Raw genomic sequence first — 25,667 nt, 5'->3', positions numbered from 1 at the left:
CAACTTTTGCACGGTATTTAAGTGCTGGGGAGGGATAGGAGTGTTGTAGAAGTGTGTGAGAATGGGTGGGTTAGGACGGATTGGGGTGCCTTGCTGAAGACGGAGTAAGGCTACTGAGTCGCTAGGATCAGGTTTTGCTGGGAGGTTTTGTAGGTTTTACGAAACAAAACGTTTTTGAAAGTCTTTCACCGTTCGCGATAGGAACATTTGTATAGGCTGGCGATGTACAGTGTGGCCAGGATTTGTAGAGAGGAGAAAGGGCTTTCTTTTAGGTGGCAGCAAGCAGTGGATTCATCACCAGGCATTACTCTGTGTTTTCTGGAGAGACTGCCCGTAGCGTGAAGACAACTGTCGCTGTTACAATTACTTTATGGCTCTCTATGTACATCAGCGTATAAAATCACCCATCCCAACAGTTGCTCCCAGTCTTCAGTGGCTACACATAACGCCGTAAACAATTTTAAGGGCGCCACTTACAGCACATCTGTTTATGGCTTTATGTGTAGGTACTGAAAACTGGAAGCAATTGAGTGAGATGGGTGAATTGGTACGCTGGTGTACACAGAGGGTCGTGAAATGATAAAAATTTGTAGCACTGCGAATCGTGAGAATGTCTCCACGGTAATGGGCAAAAAGATTGATATTTGTCAAACTGCATTGGTACTGTTAACATTAGTGGAGGGAACAAATTTAGGGGCCGGTATATGATAAAACGCGAAAAACTTTATCAAGACCTTTATATGAAGGATGGGTGTTGACATCACTAGAATACCAATGAAACAGAGTCAATCGAAAGCTTACTCTTTATTGAGAAGAGAAAATGTCAGACTGTTAGACAGCAATTTCTCTGAAGAGCAGTCACACTTAGTGGCAACTAAGAGCCTTTTGGCTGGATAGGGGCGGGCTGACGTACCGTTCCTGTCGAAGGGCATCTGCTGGCAGTAGTCGTCGGCGCGCACGTCGCAGCGGTAGACGGCGCCACCCCTCACCACCCCCGGCTGGTACCGCGAGGTGTCGTCGGCGGGAGCGCCCACCAGCACCCTGCAACAAGACGCACCACTGTCTACACCCACGCAGCAGCTAATCCTCCTGACCTCCTTCTGTGGGGCTACCAATGCTCGCCGTGTAGCCATCGCACGCATGTTATATGGCTCTAGTAGCTGAGAAACCCGTCATTTTCCGGGTATTCATTTGTCAGTTTTGTATTAAAAATGAAAACAAAAAATGAACTAGGTTTGTCGTGGACTATTGAAAAAAAAATCATTTTCATGTATCTGTGAAAACATCTTTGAAATTATGAAACAACCATGTTGTTGTTGTAGTCTTCAGTCCTGAGACTGGTTTGATGCAGTTCTCCATGCTACTCTATCCTGTGCAAGCTTCTTCATCTCCCAGTACCTACTGCAACCTCCATCCGTCTGAATCTGCTTAGTGTATTCATCTCTTGGTCTCCCTCTACGATTTTTACCCTCCACCCTGCCCTCCAATGCTAAATTTGTGATCCCTTGATGCCTCAAAACATGTCCTACCAACCGATCCCTTCTTCTAGTCAAGTTGTGCCACAAACTCCTCTTCTCCCCAATCCTATTCAATACCTCCTCATTAGTTACATGATCTTCCCACCTTATCTTCAGCATTCTTCTGTAGCACCACATTTCGAAAGCTTCTATTCTCTTCTTGTCCAAACTAGTTATCGTCCATGTTTCACTTCCATACATAGCTACTCTCCATACAAATACTTTCAGAAACGACTTCCTGACACTTAAATCTATACTCGATGTTAACAAATTTCTCTTCTTCAGAAACGCTTTCCTTGCCATTGCCAGTCTACATTTTATATCCTCTCTACTTCGACCATCATCAGTTATTTTACTCCCTAAATATCAAAACTCCTTTACTACTTTAAGTGTCTCATTTCCTAATCTAATTACCTCAGCATCACCCGATTTAATTTGACTACATTCCATTATCCTTGTTTTGCTTTTGTTGATGTTCATCTTATATCCTCCTTTCAAGACACTGTTCATTCCGTTCAACTGCTCTTCCAAGCCCTTTGCTGTCTCTGACAGAATTACAATGTCATCGGTGAACCTCAAAGTTTTTATTTCTTCTCCATGAATTTTAATACCTACTCCGAATTTTTCTTTTGTTTCCTTTACTACTTGCTCAATATACAGATTGAATAACATCGGGGACAGGCTACAACCCTGTCTCACTCCTTTCCCAACCACTGCTTCCCTTTCATGCCCCTCGACTCTTTATAACTGCCATCTGGTTTCTATACAAATTGTAAATAGTCTTTCGCTCCCTGTATTTTACCCCTGCCACCTTCAGAATTTGAAAGAGAGTATTCCAGTTAACATTGTCAAAGGCTTTCTCTAAGTCTACAAATGCTAGAAACGTAGGTTTGCCTTTTCTTAATCTTTCTTCTAAGATAAGTCGTAAGGTCAGTATTGCCTCACGTGTTCCAGTGTGTCTACGAAATCCAAATTGATCTTCCCCGAGGTTGGCTTCTACTAGTTTTTCCATTCGTCTGTAAAGAATTGGTGTTTGTATTTTGCAGCTGTGACTTATTAAATTGATAGTTCGGTAATTTTCACATCTGTCAACACCTGCTTTCTTTGGGATTGGAATTATTATATTCTTCTTGAGGTCTGAGGGTATTTCGCCTGTTTCATACATCTTGCTCACCAGATGGTAGAGTTTTGTCAGGACTGGCTCTCCCAAGGCCGTCAGTACCTCCAATGGAATGTTGTCTACTCCGGGGGCCTTGTTTCGACTCAGGTCTTTCAGTGCTCTGTCAAACTCTTCACGCAGTATCATATCTCCCATTTCATCTTCATCTACATCCTCTTCCATTTCCATAATATTGTCGTCAAGTACATCGCCCTTGTATAGACCCTCTATATACTCCTTCCACCTTTCTGCTTTCCCTTCTTTGCTTAGAACTGGGTTTCCATGTGAGCTCTTGATATTCATACAAGTCGTTCTCTTATCTCCAAAGGTCTCTTTAATTTTTCTGTAGGCAGTATCTATCTTACCCCTAGTGAGATAGGCCTCTACATCCTTACATTTGTCCTCTAGCCATCCCTGCTTAGCCACTTTGCACTTCCTGTCGATCTCACTTTTGAGACGTTTCTATTCGTTTTTTCCTGCTTCATTTACTGCATTTTTATATTTTCTCCTTTCATCAATTAAATTCAATATTTCTTCTGTTACCCAAGGATTTCTATTAGCCCTCGTCTTTTTACCTACTTGATCGTCTGCTGCCTTCACTACTTCACCCCTCAGAGCTACCATAGAAAGAAATAAGTGCAGTATGCAGAGTAAGAAACATGATCTCGGGCAGTTTTTGTACGCTGGGCGCAGCTGCTTCGCGTGTCGAATACACGAATTTGTAAACGTGTTGTAAGGGGTTCATTACTATTCGCTATCGCACTTGATCAGATGTAACTTCGATTGGTTGCTCACGCGCTGTCTGCGATATGGAATATCTATGCTGCAATGGAATCGCAGGTCAGAGCAGTGTTGGCAGTAAGTCGAGTTTAGTAGCTTGCAGAGAGCAGTCATGTTTTATAGCTCGCTCAGAGCACTTGAGTTCTGGAGTTCGGACAGGGCAGTGCAGCGCTTGACTTGTGTTGGAGCGGTCGTGCTGAACGATGGCAGTGCCTGAGCGATGATGTATACGGTATTAAAAAAATATTATTGTTCTTCGTTGCCGCGCACATATGTTAATTGCCACAACTGATTTAACCACGATTTTAATGTTTAAGTCCCATGTAATTCCGTGCAAAAAATGTTTCAATAATAACTTTGTTCTGAAGAAAACTTTTGCCAGTCATTTATCTGAGTTTAAAGATTTTACGAATTTTTCCTGTGCATACTCATATTGATTAAACAAAAGAAAATCATTTGTTTCCCTATAAATGGAAATGTAGTGGCCAACACTGCAATGGGCTGCGTCAAAAATTTCTTGTAGGAGCAGGTATATAGATAGCGTTATCCGGCGACATAATTGTGAAGTAAGAATTTTTCCATTTTATTCAGGATGATTTCACAGGGCCATGACGCAGCGCTGCTGACGTGAAGCTTATTAATCTCGATATGCAGTCAGTCTTTAATGGAAGGTCATATTAAAACTTGAAATTTTTGTTATTGGAAAGAAATTTCTCTATTCGGGACTTAAAAGAGATTTTTCTGTTGGGAGGTTGCACTAGCTGTGGATATTGTAATTATTTTTCTGTTGTGAGGTTGCACTTGATAACATATGCGCGCGGTAACAAAGAACAATAATATTTTTTTATTACCTTATACTACATCGCTCAGGCACTGTCATCGCTCTGCAAGACCAGCCCAACACAAGTCAAGCGCTGGACTGCCCTGCCCGAACTCCAGAACTCAAGTGCTCTGTGCGAGCTACAAAACGTGACTGCTCTCTGCGAGCTACTAAACTCGACTTACTGCCAACACTGCTCTGACTTGCGATTCTATTGTAGCATAGATATTGTATATCGCAAGCAAACCGTGAGCAATCCATCAAAATTACATCTGCTCAAGCGCGCTAGCGAATAGTAATGAACCCCTTACAGTGTCTGTGGCAACGCCTCTTCGTAGCTCTATAGCCGTTTGCGCTTCGCAGTTGAAAGCTGTCAAAAGTGCTGCCGGATTCAGACATTTCCTTAAGCTGACTCGACTGTAGGAGTGTCTTAATAGTAAGGAATAAATGTATTAAAACTTCATGCACTATGTGGCATTTTTTCGAGTATCTCATTGTTTATTATGACATCACATATTTTTGAACTATGTGTCATAGAATGATATAATTTGTAGGTACATTCAGCGGCTTATGTGAATACTGTCTGCAAAATTTATTGCAAATACTGCTAGTAGTACAGAAGTAACACATTTAAAATCATACCTGACGTGACAGTTTTCCACGCATCTCATTGTACGTGACGTCGTATCTCCTGAACTATATGATATGCAGGTGTTTCTTACCCACAAAGGCAATGCTGCCTGACAGTAAGGGATGTATGTACAAAGTTTGGTTGAAATTGATCCAGTGATTTAGGAGGAGATATGCTATACACACACACACACACACACACACACACACACACACGCACACACACACACACACACACACACACACACACACACATCCATTTTTATAACATGTATAGACTCATCTACAGACCTCGTCTACAAGGATACTGGACATGCCATGGGATTACGATTTAAGATCAACAAAAACAACGTAATTTATGTTTAGAAGGATTTACATACAGGTCTGCCCTGACAAGGATGGGACAGGTAGTCGACCGTGGCTTCAACCCCTAGCCGTACTTCCACGAGTCCGATTCGTGGAAACAAATGCGGACCAAACGTAAGCATAACGAATCATACTCGTGGGAACGAAATTCGGACTAGACTCTTTTTTGTGTGTCGGATATGGCTTTATTCTATACGTACGTTATCCAAAATTAACAACACGTGGTCAGAGAAAGGAAACATATGCTGATTACCGAAAAAATATAGCAGATTTAATGTTAAAAAAATGTCGAGTTGCTGGACTACGAGAAGCGTGGTTTCGTGTACATAGTAAATGCTTCAATGGAGGTAAAACAAGACATTTGTCTAGTTACAACATTAGAACGAAATACACAAGTTGTTCATAAAACGTTTTTTCACCCATACAAATATACGTTGTGTCCCATTTTTATCTTTGCGGAAGAATATTTCTTCCAGATGCGGGGTCACAGTATGTGTATCAGCCATGCTGAGGACCGGGTCGAATCCTGGGTATTGGTGGAAGAAGTGGAGCAGTTCGTTGGTTGGTTGAGGGTTAAGGGACTAAAGAGCGACCGAGCGAGGTGGCGCAGTGGTTAGCACACTGGACTCGTATCCGGGAGGACGCCGGTTCAAACCCGCGTCCGGCATTCTTGATTTAGGTTTTCCATGATTTCCCTAAATCGCTTCAGGAAAATGCCAGGATGCTTCCTTTGAAAGTACACGGTCGATTTCCTTCGCTGTCCTTCCCTAATTCGAGCTTGTGCTCCGTCTTTAATGACCTCGTTGTCGGCGGGGCGTTGAACACTTACCTCCTCCTCCACTAAAAAAGGCGGTCATTAGTCTCTTGGTCAAGAGATAGTTCATCGGGAATCAGTGACGTCACCCAGAAATTTTATCGAATTGTTAAAGAATGAAGGAATGGTAAAATCGAGGCACTGATAGCAATTTTAATGCCAGAGCTGCGAAATAATTTAAATTGGAAATTTGTGGTAAGTTCTATGGGACCAAACTGCTTAGGTCATCGGTCCCTGGGCTTACACACTACTTAATCCAACTTAAACTAACTTAAGCTAAGGACAACACACGCACCCATGCCCAAGGGATAACTCGGACATCCGACGGGGGAGCGGCGCGAACAGTGGCAAGGTGCCTTAGACTGAAATAATTTAAAGAGAAGTAAGTGATGTGTCCAGGAAGTAAGTTCCGATCAGTCGCGAAATGGAAACCACAGTGCAAATCCCATGAAGCTTTGCACAGAAGTGTTATGCGGTGTCTCTAGAAAGCCCATCGATCACATCACGTTGCAGTTTCTGAGTACACAGTGAGCACGTAAAGATGCCTAGTAAATAGAATCCCCGCCTGTCGAGAGATTTTGCCTGATTTCTCGCAATCCCACATAATGTAACTGCCATGTACTCCCTTCTTCATGACAAATCACGACCGCAGAATCCAGGGGCAATGAAGACGCTCTTGCAGTGTTTTTGATGGGAAGCGTTTCATCACCAACCATACACATACAGCCCCGTATTAGCTCCATCTGATGTTCATCTCTGCTCACATGAACCGCCGTGAACACAAATTTTTGTCACAGACAACGAGCTTAAGACGAGCGTGGGGAATTGATGGAAAGCACAGGCGGCTGTCTCCTAAGACGAGGGCGCAACGCAACAACAGATGTCTAATTAGGAGCGGCGAGTATGTAGAGGAGCAGCTGGTGGGGGTCACTAATTGTTGCAAATAACATATCTGACTTTCACTGTGCTTTCTATTTTGCGACTGATCGGAACTTACTTCCTGGACAAGCCTCCTAAAAGTATATGGTTCGGGTTAATCTCAGTCTGGCAATCTGCTTTTTCCAATATTTGTTTTAGATGGCCATTCAATTTAAGATGGCTTCGGGTGCTTGCTCCTAGATACGAGGTATGTCCACAAAGTAAGTTACGTTTGGTTATATAAAACAAACGTGTACAGATACAGAAAAAAATAATTATTGTACAAAAATCTACAACTGTTAAACTACTTTTCTACATAGCTTCCGAAATTTTGTAGGCACTTGTCATAGCGTGGCATAAGTTTTTGTATGCTTTCTTCATAGAAGGTTGCCGCCTGTGTATTTAACCAAGTGGTAACATGTTCTTTTAGCTCGTCAACATCGTTGAAGTGTTGACCACCAAGGACAGATTTTAGGTGTAAGAAGAGATGAAAATAGAAAATATTCTGGGAGTTCAGGCTAGGGACAGGGAGAGATAGAAAGGAGGGGTGAGGACTTACGGCAGGAATCATGGGAAACGGATGAATCTGGCATAAGAACCTTCAGACTATTGCCAAATGTTAAAGAAAGGTTAGGCATGAGGTACTTCGAATCAATCCGGGGTCTAATTCATTTTCTCACTGGTCATGGGCCCTACCCGACATATCTATGCCGGTTTGGGAAAAGGGCTACACCTGAGTGTGACTGTGGCGCATCGGAGGGTACTCCCGCCCAGGTGGTTTACGAGTGCTCCCTTGTCGATGATGTAGCAGTTACATTAAGACAACAACTACCAATCAATAACACATACGACCTTCTAAGACACGAAGAGACTTGTGAAACTTTGAATAACCTGGTAAATCGCGTAAAGTTCTGACCGCATACCTGAGGGACTTTCGCGATTAGAACCAACTACTGAACGTGTCCTAGTACCCTAATCCTGTACCGCCTGTGCGTGGACAGGTCGATTTGTTAGTTGGAATCCGCCACGTGCAGGGCTAGGTGGACTGGGGTACACCAACTTCACGATTATGACAGCACCGGACTTGACGTAGGTTAGTTAGTAGGATTAGAAGTAGATACCAAAATAGGAACCTGCAGCGACTAGTAGTTTTGGCCTGCCCAGTGTCAGGGGCACGCTCATCGGGATTAGCTCGATGAGCAAGGCCTTGAAGTAGGTTTATATCTATACTGACACACCTGTAACTCTGCAGGCAGTTAGGATTACTAACAAGTAGGTAGTAGTGTCTAGTTTAACAAAAACGTAATTTTGCCCATTACCCTGCACTGTTCGCACGTCTGTAGTTTACAAATTAACTGTAATAACTGCAAATAACATACAACATTGTATTAACATTAGGACTCACTAATCATTAAGGTGGTGGGTTATTGGGTTATTTTGTATAAGTACTATTATGTATTGCAATAAAGATTTTTTTAATAAAAAAAGAAAAAATGAAAGGTACTAGGAGCGAGGTCCAGCCTGTACGGAGGATGGTCAAACGCGCCCCAGTGAAATTCCCTTAAGAGGTGTTTGGTCACGTCCGCCGTGTGATGCCGGGCATTATCCTTCATTGAACAGTCTGATCCATCTTCTAACCACTGAATCACTCATAAAATTTTGTCCGTAAACCTAGCAGATTTGCCGATGAATTTCCTTTGGTTTAACTTCCTTTGAGTTTAGAAAACGAATCACAGATCTGATTCCACACGCGGCGGCATCTTCAATTACGGCTGGCGTTATAAAGAATCACTACAAAGCACACGTCGGCAGCAGCGATCTGAAAATGGCGTACATGTCTTCTCCTTGAGTCAGAGTAACTGCCGCGCATGCTCGGAATTGCGATCTTAGCGCTGCCGCGGATGCAAATAGAAACGGAACTTACTTTGTGGACGACCCTCGTATGGTAGCTACTGTTTCCAGCAATCTGTCACCAGTAGTATAATTGTACAGTAGTGGATTTCGTCTACATTAGCGCAATACGTTACATTTATTTACATTTAGCGTTAAAAGCCAGTAACTGCATCATTCACCGAACCTCAGCAGGTCTTCCTGCAGTTCGATACTGTTTTCGGACGCTGCTACTTTCTTATAGACAGTCGCATCATCTGCAGACAGCCTCGTGGCTCTTACGACGTTACCTACTAGATCATTTATCTATATTTATTGTAAACAGTAACGGCCTTATCACACTTCCCTATGGTAATCCTGCAATTTACCTTTACGTTTGCCAATATTGTTCCGTTAAGACAAACTGACAAATAATCACAATGTAAACAATCTGTCAGTGACGCCTGCGTTACGATAAGGCTAGGTAGGACAGACGCCTACCACAGCTGTCGCGTTTGGTACGGTGCTTTCGGACGAGTTGGTGGTGCTACATGGCTAGAGGCAGCAGCCGGCGCAGCTGCACACCGGATCGGTGACCGAGCAGCGCAAGATCTCAGCTTACGGCGCTGCTGCGTGCCTATGTATAGCCCCGCGGTCCAAGGCGTCTCCAGGAAGGCACCGGACAGGCTATCAATAGCAGTCTCCAAACACTGGCCCACACGGCTGGACCGCGCGCAACCTTCAACCTCATGTCGCGACGCGCCACCAGCTCCCTGCAACCGAGTGTCTATCCCTTTCCTGAACCACAGACATCACCTACACCCGGTACAATAGCGAAAGGGACTAGACATTCGTTGGCATCCCTGTCACTAGGCGAATAACATCGGGTTTAGGCGCAGCTCTTTTGGAAGAAACAAGGAGGAAAATTAATGTCCAGCGTTCCAGCAACGAAGATGCCATTAGAGGTTGAGTTTGTGATGTTCATCAATTCAGACACGATTTTAGGCATATATTTGCTAAACGTCGCAAGTGCATGAAGATCTGCAAAAAAGTTGAAAATATCTTTATAGTCAACTGTGTAGTTCAGTGCGGTATCGTACAAGCCATCATGGCTAATGCCATCGTGCCTAATGCGCTGCCAACCTAAAATTACTTCGAAAAATTATGTAGCAGATGATGACAGCAGATATCTCGTCCATAAGAGAACACAGCAACAATTCCTATTCTATTTGAACCAGTTCTGCGTAGAAACAGCAGTCTATTTCATCATAACGAGTTTGCTGTCCATGGGATACAAATTTTAAAGGTTCCTCTCAGCAATTTTTTTATATGAAATCACTATTTACAACTTATTGAGCTAATTTTTCAAGGAGGATGCAACATAAGCAACATTTAAAAATGAAGGCAAATAATTTTTCTTTAAAATATGAGATTGTAATATTTTGGTGATGCATTTCATTTTTTTCACGTCGTGTATAAAGTTATTTTGTGGAATAAAAAACCTGTGATGCATGTTGATGACGTAATTAAAACCTTAATATGGCTATATTACCTAATTCAGTATTAATTAAAATGTAACATTTGACTTGCATTGGATTGGCCGTACCGAGGTAGGTAGAGGCCACTTTTCCTTAAAGAAATGTGTTCCCAACAAAGCTCACACAGTAGTTTTAAAAGTAGCATTTCCTGATGCATGTAACTTAGACAGTGCAATACTGATGATTTAGAGGGACTAAATTGACGTACATATCGAATTTTGTTTTTTCAGTAAAGTATACAAACAACAGCAGCAAAATGTGTATAATTATTTTTGGGGAATGGAAACTGACTGCATGTTTCTTTCCTACAGAACTTATATCAGCTTACTATGCCAGAGTGCACACGGCAGCTTGTGTTCCAGTAGCTGAAGTAATCCTATTCAAGACAGGACGACCAACTTTCAGTGAAACAATTCTTCTTATTCAAAACTAAACTAAACTCCTCCAGAACAGGCCATGAAGGCCCAAAGGTACCGACTGGCCGCCGTGTCATCCTCAGACCATAGGCGTCACTGGATGCGGATATGGAGGGGCATGTGATCAGCACACCTCTCTCCCGGCCGTATGTCAGTTTTGCGAGGCCGGAGCCGCTACTTCTCAATCGAGTAGCTCCTCAGTTTGCCTCACAAGGGCTGAGTGCACCCCGCTTGCCAACAGCGCTCGACAGACCGGATGGTCACCCATCCAAGTGCTAGCCCAGCCAGACAGCGCTTAACTTCGGTGATATGACGGGAACCGGTGTTACCACTGCGGTAAGGCCGTTGGCACAACTCTTCTTGGCCAACATCAAATAAGCTCAATTAATACACAAATGGAAAATTGACATTTCATTATGATGACCAACCAGTAAGCCCTACTTCCGCTGTTTTCAAAGGCCTGACTCATATTTTTCACGATCAACTGACAGATAAGTTGCCGGGTGGATATAATTAAAGTGCAGTTACAGAGGTCCAGTATGGGCTGCATTTATCGTAAAGGTTATGAAACTTCGTAGATATGCTAATGCAATAATGTGGAACCAATTTACGGTGGAAAAAAAATTAGTTCCAATTTTGGCCACCAGTTGCAAATCAGGCGCTGCACAGCATCTCGTCGACGTCTCTGGTGCTCATACTGAACAAACTGCATAAGCGACAGTTAATAATAAAATCAACATTGTGCCTTTTCTGCCCGCATCCCAGTCCTAATCCATTACAAATATCTCTATATATCTTTTCGGTTTCACAGCGTCAGAATTGCATCTGGTGGTCAAAATTTGAACTAATTTTTTTCCAGCCTAAATCGGTTCCACATTAATGGTTTAGCATATCTACCAAGTTTCGCTGCCATATGATAACAGCCCACACTGGACCTCTGTGAGAGTCTGCAGTTTGATTATAACTCGACTGTGAGGCCATAATATTGATATCTCTAAGTTTTAATAGGCATGATTTATTTCTTGTGCGATTCCGAGTGTTCGGCCGGGCTGTTAGTTCCATTTCTCTGCACAATATTTCTATGAGCGACTAGCTGCCGTCTTCCACCAACAATGCTTCACACTCGTGGAATCCAATCAGCGATTACGCATAACAACGCAGCTCGCAGCAACTGAAGACGGTGACTGGACAGGTCGTCGAAACATTATGGATTAAAATGGAATCAACAACTCGGTTGAACACCAGAAAAGTCATCAGTAATACTGACGTTACTAGATTTCAATACAGCATCTGACCCCGTCAACTCTGCCATTCTGCACGCTAAAATGGGATGACTAAAATTTTCAGATAGCACACTGATGTGATTCGAATGCTACTAGAGAAACAGGCAGCAGTGTTGTGCAAGCAAGTTCTCTCAGCAGTGCCACAGGGGTCAGTCCTGGACCCACTGCTGTTCTCGTTTTAAGCCAGTGACACGTTGTCGGTACTTTCCTCTTGTAAATACCGTTTATATCACGCTGAAGCACCAAACCTAGAGATACCAGTACTCCATCGTTTACATGAATGACGATCTCAGAGTTCAGACGTGCCCAGTAGATGAGCCCAGAACTAACTGCGAAGAAGTACCGAGAATGAGCCACGACTGGAGCCAGACGCCCTTGATTACGCCTGCGTGTGGGCCGCCCACTTGCAACAGATAGTGAGGACTGCATTCTGCAGCGGCCGACCTTCGCCCACAGCTGCCAGGTTTGCTCGTCCCTAACTGTCCCCCGAGACTTCCTACAGACGCGCCTTACGTCACCGCTATCTAAGTACGGGGCACAAGCGACCAATTAGCGCTCCCTGCACATCTCATTCGTACTGATGTCTGACCAGTGGGTCAGAACACGTCACTGACTACTTGCGCGTCACACCTACACTGCGCTACAAAATAAAAGTATCACTTTATTGAGCTTATCCATTACGGATATTTTAGAACCAGTGACTGTTAACTGAATGTAAGTACATAAGACTGCAAACAGTCACTTTTTTGAATAGTTAACGTATTTATTGTTCTATGAACCAGTTTTCAGATCTTTTCAGGTTCATCTTCAGATGGTTTTCTGTAAGTTACAGCGCTATCTCTAGCATAATGCTGGGTGCTGGCTCTGTGACAAGAAGATGGAACACACCTCAATGTATCGCCATTAATATTGTTTATCTATCGATATGGATGCAAATTTACTTTTTTACTTACTGTGACAGTATGGGCGGCTTTTTCATTTGTGTCCATCTGTTTGCTTCCATTTTGATGGCTAGTTGGTACACCATTTCACACACTTTTACACAATTTGTATTAATTCACACTGTGTTAGTGAAACTTTGCCAGCATCCTCCATGTGCTATACAACTGTTGCTTGTAACAAAGATCTTGACAAAAAGATATGGCATAGGCCTACTTTGCTCAGAGATGTAATTTGTTCTTGTTTACATGTTTTGAAGTCTATATAAGAACAAATATTTTAATCAGACTGGAGATAACATTAGAGCACAAAATAAAATAAGTAAATGACTGAATCAGTACAAGAACAATCTTCAAGCCGGCCGGTATGGCCGAGCGCTTCTGGGCGCTTCAGTCCAGAACCGCGCGACCGCTACGGTCGCAGGTTCGAATCCTGCCTCGGGCATGGATGTGTGTGATGTCCTTAGGTTAGTTACGTTTAAGTAGTTCTAAGTTCTAGGGGACTGATGATCTCAGCTGTTAAGTCCCATAGTGCTCAGAGCCATTTGAACCATTTGAACGAACTTAAATGTTGTGATGTCTTATTTCTATTCGTATATTAACGTATAATACAGTCAATATAGGAGCAAATATTTGACAGTATAAGGCATCAGATCACTTGAATTTTGTTCTTGTAGTAATTTATTCCATTATTTATTTATTTCATTTTTGATTAAAATATTTGCCCTTATATCAGCTTAAATACAAGTAAACAAGAACATCTCTGAGCAGAGTAGGCTTATGCCATATCTTTTTCTCGACATCTTTGTTACAAACAACAGTTGTACGGCACATTCTGGATGCTGGCAAAGTTTCGCTGTCACAGTGTAAATGAATACAGATTTGCGCCGTGCGCCCGCGTTTAATTTCGCGTAATTCCTGCGGATTTGGAAGCCCTCTGGCCGCAAAAGCGCATGGAGCGTTACTTTCACCGGTAGAGGGCAGGTCGGAGGAGAAGTATTTAAGGGCTGCGGCGACCTGGAGAAAAGGAGAGTATTGACCATCTTTGATACTGCTCACATTTCCATAATGTTTCAACCTTTCTCTAATGACATCTTAAGCTAGCAACCCCATTGCACGTGATATCTCTCTTTTGGAGAACAGCAAAAGTTCATTATGCTTTTTCAGTGCTTCTGTTTCACGCCCTCCTGCGACGTGCGGCTTTTCGCGGATGATGCTGTAGTATAAAGAGAAGTTGCAGTATTAGAAAATTGCAGCGAAATGCAGGAAGATCCGCAGCGGATAGGCACTTGGTGTAGGGAGTGGCAACTGACCCTTAACGTAGACAAATGTATTGCGAATACATAGAAAAAAGGAGCCATTATTGTATGATTATATGATAGCGGAACAAACACTGGTAGCAGTTAGTTCTGTAAAATATCTGGGAGTATGCGTGCGGAACGATTTGAAAGTGGAATGATCATATAAAATTAACTGTTGGTAAGGCGGGTGCCAGGTTGACATTCATTGGGAGAGTCCTTAGAAAATGTAGTCCATCAACAAAGGAGGTGGCTTACGAAACACTCGTTCGACCTATACTTGAGTATTGCTCATCGATGTGGGATCCGTACCAGATCGGGTTGACAGAGGAGACAGAGAAGATCCGAAGAAGAGCGGCGCGTTTCGTCACAGGTTTATTTGGTAAGCGTGATAGCGTTACAGAGATGTTTAGCAACCTCAAGTGGCAGACTCTGCAAGAGAGGCGCTCTGCATCGTAGCTTGCTGTCCAGGTTTCTAGAGGGTGCGTTTCGGGATGAGATATCGAATATATTGCTTCCCTCTACTTATACCTCCCGAGGAGATCACGAATGTAAAATTACAGAGATTCGAGCGCGTACGGAGGCTTTCCGGCAGTCGTTCTTCCCGCGAACCGTACGCGACTGGAACAGGAAAGGGAGGTAATGACAGAGGCACGTGAAGTGCCCTCCGCCACACACCGTTGGGTGGCTTGCGGAGCATAAATGTAGATGTAGATGACCACGGAGGGATGCGACAGCGACACATGCTTGAATAAACCGGCAAAGGATTCCTCTAAGACTTCCCAGTTCGGTAACACCTTCAGTATTCTATCATCAGTGTGTAACAGCCACTGTTTTTTAGTTACATATTATTTATATGTTCTCTCAATTCTGGGGAAAAATGTCTTCCTGCTGCTCATCGCACTGCAAACTGTCGTTTTCGACCACGAAATGTGTGAGAATCAAGCCACCTGAGCCCTTTACATGTCGATTCTGAGCAGCGGTGTGTCTGACATGTTTTCATCGGCAGCTCAAAAGAAAACCACGTGATTTCAAAGCTTGGCATTGCAGCTCTGCCCTCAATCACAGAGGCGTCAAAACAAGGGTCCAATGTGGGTGAGATGGGCTGTGACGGTTTTCCTATTTGCGTGACACGTCCCCGGTGACGCTGGCCAGAATTTTAATGAAATTTGTGCCAACGTGACATCATTAACCAACTTTACGCGCCGCACGAGCTTCTGACTTCCGGCCTTTTTTTCGCATGTGTCAACACCTTGGTGTTTGAAGCGTCGTCGAGCCAGAGGCTGACGTCACAGGGCGCCATGCTTTAACACCTTCGCAGAGGAAGGTTGTAGGCACTTTTGGGCCAAATTTGAATTTAAAACGGAGACAGTTACGGAATTTAGAAAAATGAATTGCGCTGTGCATATCAATAAGGGACTGTGTAAGATGGCAAGAACTATGCCCCTTACATGAAGTCATTAAAGATCACCTAACTCACCTTGAGCAACAGTAGGGCTGAACAAATTGACTGACAAGGCACAATGCATCCTGTAGAGGGTATAGTATGGACGTATTGAAATATTTAATGTCGGGTGATGGTTTTAAAGTAATTCACACGACATGAAAACTTTGTGGAAACGCGTCGATTTACTGGAGACTAGTTTATCCCAGGGAAGTACTCAGAATTGACTGTGGCCACCGGGGGAGCGGTGGAGGGAAGTGACAATAGGCAGCTCAGGGCGGCTCAAACTCTTGAGAAAGTGGTAACGGGGCGCGGCCTACAGGTGCCTTAAGATCAGTGACAGTGAGGGGGGGGTGGTTGACCCCATGCTGGTGTACTGGGAAGCAGATGGAGAACTTGTACACCTGTTGATAAATGTCCGTCGTCCCGTTTTCAGTGAAACATGCGAGAAAGCCGCGCAAAGCTACGGTGGAGCGGTCAACAGAGGTCAAAATATGCGTGTTCGTGACTATAGCAACTTCACGCTGAATTCACGGTCCGCAGAGTCTGAAGTAAATCAGGTGAAGAGCGACAGAATGAAATACGCCGGCCTCTGATGGGAACATAGGACCAAGGAACTTGAAGTACACTCCTGGGGGTCAGAATTTCAGAAAACTTCGTGTTTGTGTGGACGCTAACCTTGATTGGTGGCCTGGGAGGAGCTAAATAGCAGAAGTTGAGAGGAAGGGAAATTTTGTGGGAATTTGTTCACTTCCCAGAGCAGGCATTGGTCGGCGCTGGGTAGTGACGCATAATTAACGCGACTTGCGCTGCAATTGGCGTAAGTGATTTTGCTGGAGGGGAAACCGAGGCGAAGAGCGGACTGTGAGAAGTCTCCATAGGGGTCTTCCGTTCCCTGCTTGCCTAGAGTGTGGACGTGGCGTTCTTTATTCAGCTTGCCTGAGAAAGAGTGAGCATCTCTGCAGTTTAGGACTTAGCAAATGGAACGATTGAGCTTGGAGATAGGAAGTTTTGGTTCAGCTATGTACTGAGCAAGATAGCTAGGAGTGAATAGACGAGCGCAGCCTTGCAGTACCACGAGGTCGGGCGACGTCCGCACAACGACACCGTTCCGCCACGCTCAATTCGGTGATATTGCGCCCACTCCGGCCACTGATTAATTTGTTGGATCACATCGGCAAACTTTCCACGACGGTTTCATGGGCTGTGTATTGTAGAATTCTTCTCGCACTTTGCATTACGCCTGGGTCAGTCGATAGGAATTACTTTTGATTTATCGCGCTTTACTCCATGAAAACGCAATTTATTACCACTGCCTGTTAGGAGAGTCATGTAATGTGATGATTGAAGGTCGTGAGTTAAAATAAATCTGTGCTAATCGACTGCATCTGTTTTCAATCAAGTAGTTGAAACCCCAAGTCACTTTCTTAATTAATTTTATGTTCAACATCTGCATCTGGTGTTCAATAGCTGAATATAACATCAATGTGCACCCCTTTTTAATTAAAAGAGATCAGTTGTGAATCAATTAATGTCAACACTGTCACCGTAGTTCAATCAGGAGACACAGGGCCTTATTACTTTCTTTGCATTATCTGACACTGCGGTAGTTTTGCACTCTCTGTTGATCTGTTAGTCAATTACGTGCGGTGAACACACACCATAGCCAGATATGTGACGGGTGGGGTGTTACAACTGTTCCGGAACTCAGAACAAACTATGAGCTGCAGGTTGCCCTTCCAGGGGCAACAAAATTTTATTCTCAATATTTCATGTGATTATTGAATATCTTGGTTATTTCAAGAGTTTAGCACAATAAGACAAGTATTAAAGTTAGAAAGTTTGGGTGCCGTCAGTTGAGCTGCATCAAGGGAAATACACCTACTTTATTCATTCACTATCTGAGACTGAGGGTACTTAGTCACTTCCAACAAACTTTACACATAATTCTGAATTATGAAACTTTTACTCGCAGACATCGTCACAAAATGATAAAATGAAAGAAGTTTATCGCTTACTACATTTTCTACACTACACTACACTTCAGCATCAGACATGATGTTTTAATTTATCACATCTTTAAACGGATTCTGTTTCCACACACTTTTCTGACAGTATCTACACATATCACTGAATGTACGTGCAGAATTACACCATTGTACGACACACAGTTCAGGAGATATGACTTCATAAACAATGAGAAGCATGAAAAAAACTTGCTTGAAATGGAGAGCAAATTACCTGGACCTTATTCGTCCAGCGTTTCAGGACGACTCACTTAACGTCTTTCGACAAACTTTAACCATAATTTCAAACATTCCTTAATCTTTTTCTCGCTTACACGCTTAGCGTCAAATATTTAGTACATTAAATCATTCGTAAAGTAATCAGATATTTCAAGCTGTTTTTTTATACACTGACTTTTGATTTTCTAAAGAATCAGGGCTATACTAGTTGTTAATAAATGTCACCCTTGTTTTAAGACCCGACCCGACAGCCGTGCGTGTTAAAGCGCCGTTTCCGAGACGGTGAGATACGCTGACCCAGATAGAAGCCGCACGGCATATTAGCGACGAAAGTCGGTGTGCAGGCCAGCCTCAATATGGTTTTTAGATGGTTTCCATCACCTTACGGGGTTAATGCAGGGCTGTTAACAAAGACCCGTGTCCGTTAAACGAATCGCAAAATTTAGAAAACTTTTGCATGAATCCACTACACACATACGGAAGGGGTACACATATTCCGTCCCGGGGGTAACGAGGTGGCGACAGGAAGGGCATCCGGCCAGCCTTTGCATTAACCACTCAGATCCTTTAATAACCGTGCAGATGTTGCGCTGATGCGGGACAGAGGCACAAGAAAAAAAGACATCCTTGTCTTAACAAGACGGCAGAAGACCATAGACACTTAGTTTCTTACGTGAACATTATATCGAAAGATCGGACGAATTCTGAAGAGATACCAAATTAAGGCTGCTTTCCGCACACCTCACAGATAACACTGCTGACCACTAGAACTGTTAACTCCATAGAGACGACATGCAACAAACATCAAATTGACATGTAGTTTCATACTCGTTTGGATATATAAATAAGTAGTGTGTCCAGTAATGCTTCGCCATTGCTAAATATGTTTGGGAACTGGATATACATTCTAAACTCCTCTCCCTTTCTCTCTTCTCATTTCTTCTCCCTCTCCTCAACCTCCTCACTCGCTCTCTCTCTCAATTTTCATCTCCACCTCTCTGTGTATTCCTACCCCTCTGTCTGACCTTCAGCCTTGTTTACTGTCACTGCAAACGGTGCCTTGACTGGGAATTGAAATCGCCTAAAATGAAGGGGTAAATTGATTTAGGTCATTGTTGTACTACATATGACAGAAATCTGTCCAGCTGCTGGATCTGGGGGGACAGTAGCTTCAATGACAGAATTTCACATAGTTTTAAGCTATGAATGAGAAGGATTACCAGGTTTCAGGCGAATCAGGTTTTGTACCAGTGCTCTAATCGTGAGCCGATAACCCATGAATAAAACTTTCCTCTTTTCTGTGAAACTGACATGGAGAAAAAAAACCAGAAAACTGTCTAGTAAACAATTTTTGTTTGAAAATATATGTAAGGAGGAAGAAAATAAGCGGGAGAAACATTTTGTCTAATGGCTTGATTGCTCTCCTACTGCTGTTGTTACTACTGCCAGAAAGAAATATAAACCGCATATTTTCACAGCACAGCACAGCATTTTATTCCTCGCAGTCGGTTTTGAAAGAGAACCTGTACATTGTCGTTTAAAAAATATATCGGTCCGAATGTTCATTAGAGTATCGGGTAAGATTCTGAAGTAAAGTGATCAAGAACTTTTCTAGCTTTTCAGAAACAACGTTTCCTCTTTATATATTTCATACATGTTTATACAGGGTGTAACTGGTATAAGTGTAGATATTTTTATAAGTGTTATCGTAATGTGTACACACAACTGTGTGTTGGTTATTTTTACTGTGCGTTGGACAGTCTTCCCACAAGCCGGTCACATGATGTTTTCTGCATGGCCGTAGCTGCACCACTAAGTTAACTACACCTGTCAGTATAGACTACCCATGTTGCGTCCACGCGTCCGCACATCGATACCTGACCGACTGCTCACAGGGGAAAATAAGCATTAATGACTTGCTCTTGCCACTCATATATTGGAGGTACTACCCAACCTAAAAACATATTGCTTGTAATAGCTATATTTATTAGTCTGCAGATGACGTAAACGGCCTCTGTCACCAATAGAAATATCTTATACCTCCTGTTACACCCTATGTAGTATGTACAGTGGTAGGATTGGGATTGTCGAGATTGAGGTTTATTGCCTAGCAGATTTGCTGCTCCCGTTGGTCAGAGTCCCACGATTTTCATCAGAATGTGGTATCATAACTAACACTTGGTTCAAGAATCATGAAAGAAGGTTGTATACATGGAAGAAACCTGGAGATACTAGAAGGTTTCAGATACATTATATAATGGTAAGACAGAGATTTAGGAACCAGGTTTTAAATTATAAGACATTTCCAGGGGCAGATGTGGACACTGACCACAATCTATTGGTTATGACCTGTAGATTAAAACTGAAGAAACTACCAAAAGGTGAAAATTTAAGGAGATGGGACCTGGATAAACTGAAAGAACCAGAGGTTGTACAGAGTTTCAGGGAGAGCATAAGGGAACAATTGACAGGAATGGGGGAAAGAAATACAGTAGAAGAAGAATGGGTCGCTTTGAGGGATGAAGTAGTGAAGGTAGCAGAGGATCAAGTAGGTAAAAAGAGGGCTAGTAGAAATCCTTGGGTAACAGAAGAAATATTGAATTTAATTGAGGAAAGGAGAAAATATAAAAATGTAGTAAGTGAAGCAAGCAAAAAGGAATACAAACGTCTCAAAAATGAGATCGACAGGAAGTGCAAAATGGCTAAGCAGGGATGGCTAGAGGACAAATCTAAGGATGTAGAGGCTTATCTCACTACGGGTAAGATAGATACTGCCTACAGGAAAATTTAAGAGACCTTTGGAGAATGGAGAACCACTTGCATGAATATTAAGAGCTTTGATGGAAACCCAGTTCTAAGCAAAGAAGGGAAAGCAGAAAGGTGGAAGGAGTATATAGAGGGCCTATACAAGGGCGAGGTAATTGAGGACAATATTATAGAAATGGAAGAGAATGTAGATGAAGATGAAATGGGAGATAAGATACTGCGTGAAGAGTTTGACAGAGCACTGAAAGACCTGAGTCGAAACAAGGCCCCGGGAGTAGACAACATTCCATTAGAACTACTGAGAGCCTTGGGAGAGCTAGTCCTGACTAAACTCTACCATCTGGTAAGCACGATGTATGGAACAGGCGAAATACCCTCAGACTTCAAGAAGAATATAATAATTCCAATCCCAAAGAAAGCAGGTGTTGACAGATGTGAAAATTACCGAACTATCAGTTTAATAAGTCACAGCTGCAAAATACTAACACGAAATCTTTACAGACGAATGGAAAAACTAGTAGAAGCCAACCTCGGGGAAGATCAGTTTGGATTCCGTAGAAACACTGGAACACGTGAGGCAATACTGACCTTACGGCTTATCTTAGAAGAAAGATTAAGGAAAGGCAAACCTACGTTTCTAGCATTTGTAGACTTAGAGAAAGCTTTTGACAATGGTGACTGGAATACTCTCTTTCAAATTCTAAAGGTGGCAGGGGTAAAATACAAGGAGCGAAAGACTATTTACAATTTGTACAGAAACCAGATGGCAGTTATAAAGAATCGAGGGGCATGAAAGGGAAGCAGTGGTTGGGAAGGGAGTGAGACAGGGTTGTAGACTCTCCCCGATGTTATTCAATCTGTATATTGAGCAAGCAGTAAAGGAAACAAAATAAAAATTTGGAGTGGGTATTAAAGTCCATGGAGAAGAAATAAAAACTTTGAGGTTCGCCGATGACATCGTAATTCTGTCAGAGACAGCAAAGGACTTGGAAGAGCAGTTGAACGGAATGGACGGTGTCTTGAAAGGAGGATATAAGATAAACATCAGCAAAAGCAAAACGAGGATAATGGAATGTAGTCGAATTAAGTGGGGTGATGCTGAGGGAATTAGATTAAGAAATGAGACACTTAAAGTAGTAAAGGAGTTTTACTATTTGGGGAGCAGCCGGGACCAGCCGCACAGCCCGTGAGCTCTACCCTTCATTCGATCCCTGCGAAACCCTACGTTTCAGCAAGATAATGCACGACCGCATGTTGCAGGTCCTGTACGGGCATTTCTGGATACAGAAAATGTTCGACTGTTTCCCTGGCCAGCACGTTCTCCAGATCTATCGCCAATTGAAAACGTCTGGTCAATGGTGACTGAGCAACTGGCTCATCACAATACGCCAATCACTACTCTTGATGAACTGTGGCGTCGTGTTGAAGCTGCATGGGCAGCTGTACCTGTAAATGCCATCCAAGCTCTGTTTGACTCAATGCCCAGGCTATCAAGGCCGTTATTACGGCCAGAGGTGGTTGTTCTGGGTACTGATTACTCAGGATCTATGAACCCAAATTTCGTGAAAATGTAATCACATGTCATGTTCTAGTATAATATATTTGTCCAATGAATACCCGTTTGTCATCTGTATTTCTTCTTGGTGTAGCAATTTTAATGGCCAGTAGTGTATATTGTTCGCTTTGACTTGCACCTTACTGAGAGGGCTTTTATGCGCGCGTGGTACCGCTCTACTGGTCGACATTGTAGTCAACATCTTGCTGCATCAATAACCTCCTCATCATTTTACTATTTTACTGCTTCGCGTGGAGTGCAACCTTCACTGGGCCAGACGGAACTTGGAGGGTGCGAGATCTAGGCTGCAGGGTGGATGGGGAAGTACAGTCCAATGAAGTTTTGTGAGCTCCGCTCAGTTCCTCACACTTGTGTGAGGCCTTGCGTTGTCACGGAGAAGACGTTCGTTTTCATATTTGTGGTAACTAACAGGCTTCAGTTTCACGAGGGGAGTACAATACACTTCCGAGTTGTTCGTCGGACGTTGAGGGAGGCCATCAAACAGATCATCCACTTCAGAGCTCTAGATGACCGTCGCCATGAGTTTACCGGCTCATGGTGCGGCATTGATCTTTTTCTTCGGAGGAGAGGTGGTGTGGCACCTCTCTAGGAATTGGCGTTTTGTTTCCGGTTCGAAGTGATGAAGCCATGTTTCATCGCCTGTAACGATGTTTGACTAAAACTTGTCACGAGTCACCACGTAATGCCCAAGCCATTCCGTTGCTCTTTATGGTCTTCTGTTAAGAGGCGAGGAACCCAGCTGTCACACACCTTTGAGAACTTCATATAGTGGACAAGCGTGTCAACACTACCAACAGAGACCTCCAGTTGTGCAGCGAGTGTATGTGATCCGTTGATCACCTCGAATGAGAGTGTCTACACTTTTCAACATTGCAGGAGTCACTGCCGTGTGGGGCCGGATGGCATGCGGTATATCGGACAGGTTTGCGCTACCTTGTTGCAATGATGACAGACGCCACGCCCAACGACTCACCGTGCTTTTGTTCACTGCCAGATCTCTGTAGACAACATGCAAGCGTGTACGAATATTTGCGATTCTCTGGTTTTCCGCCAAAAGAAACTCAATGACAGCTCTCTGCTTGTAACACAACTCCGTTACAGACGTCGTTTTGAATTCTACATTTAGCGCCACCACCTAGCGGAACTTCATGAAACTATAGGGACTGAAGCGGGAATACTCCACTATACTCCACAATTAATTCCACAATTCTTCAAGTGAAACTGGCCGAGAAAAGAATGTGTCGCATTACTTATTGAATGCTCCTAGCGTTTCCGGCGTGTTGAACCCAGTGGCTGCTCCTCGCCTTCTATGTCTGAATGACGTTATTTTCAACACTGTTGCTCGTGCTGTCCTGACCTACCTCGATATAGAGGACGTTGTGCCCTGAAGGCACATTATACAGTTTCTCTCACACACTTAAAATATATGGCCGAGGGATAACTAGAGCTTGCAACACCACCACTCGCCAAGCATAGTGCTAAGGGCTGTGTTGGGAGATGTGCCTTAATTCGATCGTATGCCCAGCTGCGTTAGAGGTAGTGTTGACGCCAGAGAGGCAGCTCATTGTAACAAATTTCACACTCCGTTCATTATTATATTTCTATTCAAAATAAGAAATTAATGTCTTTCAAGCTGGTAATATTAAAGTAGTTCTTATTGAACTAGTGTCTGTAGTGTCTCTGTATGTCTGTGAAGGAAACTATCGGCGTCGACTACTCCCACAGCATACGTAATTTCGTAAAGGTAGACAAGTTAATCTCGTGGTGGAGAAGCAACTCTCGACTCCGATGGTTGCCTGTAAAATTCTTGAAATGTAAGTAAAAGAAAACTTCTATAGAATCTTCTCGAATTGGAACACTGCCATTTGCATTTGGTCATTCGATGATAGTCTGCGAATGAAATGAGTTCTTTTTAGCAGAGAGAACTTTCTCTATTCTTTTGAGCGTGTTATCGAAGCAGGTTCTACAGCAAGCTTCGACCACCAAATGTTCGAAGTCCTATACAAGCTTGTAGTACATAATAGTTTATCACAGAATCCTTTGATCAAAATTAAATATGCGCAATTACCTTTGAAATGCTACAGACTGTATTGTGAACGTTACTAAACTCCACATTAACATTATGTTGCTAGGTGGTAGCCTTTAAATCGGCCGCGGTCCGTTAGTATACGTCGACCCCACGTGTCGCCACTATCAGTGATTGCAGACCGAGCAGGTCTAGTCTGGAGAGACTCCCTAGCACTCGCCCCTGTTGTACAGCCGACTTTGCTAGCGATGGTTCACTGACTACATACGCTATCATTTGCCGAGACGACAGTTTAGCATAGCCTCCAGCTACGTCATTTGCTAAGGCCTAGTAAGGCGCCATATTCAGTTACTGTGTCTTCTGAACAGATAATATTTTGACTCATGTACCGTCAAGAGCGACGTTAATCATTAATGGATTAAAGTTAAGTATCAAACTAATGACGTCCGCTTTCTGAATGCTAATTCCTTGTCTTGTTCCAGACCTCACGTCAGTATAGTTCTTCCCTCCTCACGCCAGCCTGCGTGAGCTAAAACGCGTGCATTTCGGCCTCCTCTAGTAACACGGTGTTGGCTCTCCTGCCAACACAACACATTATATATCGGTTGTGAATCTCTAAAGAACATAAATTATCCAGTATGATGGCTAACAATGACTGTTTCATTGCACACACTTCCTACACGTCCTCTCGTTATCCTGTCTCGTAACAAAGTCCAGTCACATTGCGATTTTCTTACTTTTCTTCACTCGCCATGGAGCAATGCGGTGTCAAGGAAAAAACATTTCGCTCGCGCAAGCGAAACGCGCCACCTCGCGATATATCTTCACTTTAAACTGATTACAATTGAAAGTTCGTTGAACGGATCACTCCCTTCTGGCGGCTAGTATGGGCCAAGGGATATTATACCATTCCAAAATCTACTACAGATTCAACCACGTAATTCCTTGTCATACTGTATACACGCAGTAAGTGAAATTCAGTTATTTGGGACCCTTTCTGCTGTGGCCAACGGCGTTGCCGCAGTGGCAAGACTGGCTCCCGTCCGATCACTGAATTAAGCGCTGTCGGAATTGGTTAGTACTTGGATGGTTCACCGACCGGGGCTGCCGAGCGCGGTTGGCAAGTGGGTACACTCAGTCCTTGTAAGGTCAATAGAGGAGCTATTTGACTGAGAAGTGGCGGCTACGGTCACGAAAACTAGCAGCGGCCGTGAGAGCGATGTGGTGACCGCATGCTCCTCCATATCCGCATCAAGTGACGTG

General features: G+C 43.4%; 1 protein-coding gene and 1 pseudogene across 1 annotated transcript in view; both read right to left on the bottom strand.

The window, feature by feature from the left end:
• Positions 1 to 25,667, bottom strand: part of LOC124790034 (integrin alpha-PS2-like) — a 434,380-nt gene that overhangs the window by 268,358 nt on the left and 140,355 nt on the right. The window contains exon 2 of the mRNA XM_047257589.1: positions 914 to 1,041. Coding sequence (XP_047113545.1) covers positions 914 to 1,041 — 128 coding nt within the window. The remainder of the gene's footprint in view (positions 1 to 913; positions 1,042 to 25,667) is intronic.
• LOC124790356 lies at positions 11,060 to 11,177 on the bottom strand (annotated as a pseudogene).

This window comes from Schistocerca piceifrons, chromosome 3 (assembly GCF_021461385.2).
Source record: "Schistocerca piceifrons isolate TAMUIC-IGC-003096 chromosome 3, iqSchPice1.1, whole genome shotgun sequence".
Taxonomy (NCBI): domain Eukaryota; kingdom Metazoa; phylum Arthropoda; class Insecta; order Orthoptera; family Acrididae; genus Schistocerca; species Schistocerca piceifrons.
This window is presented reverse-complemented; position numbering and strand designations above follow the sequence as displayed.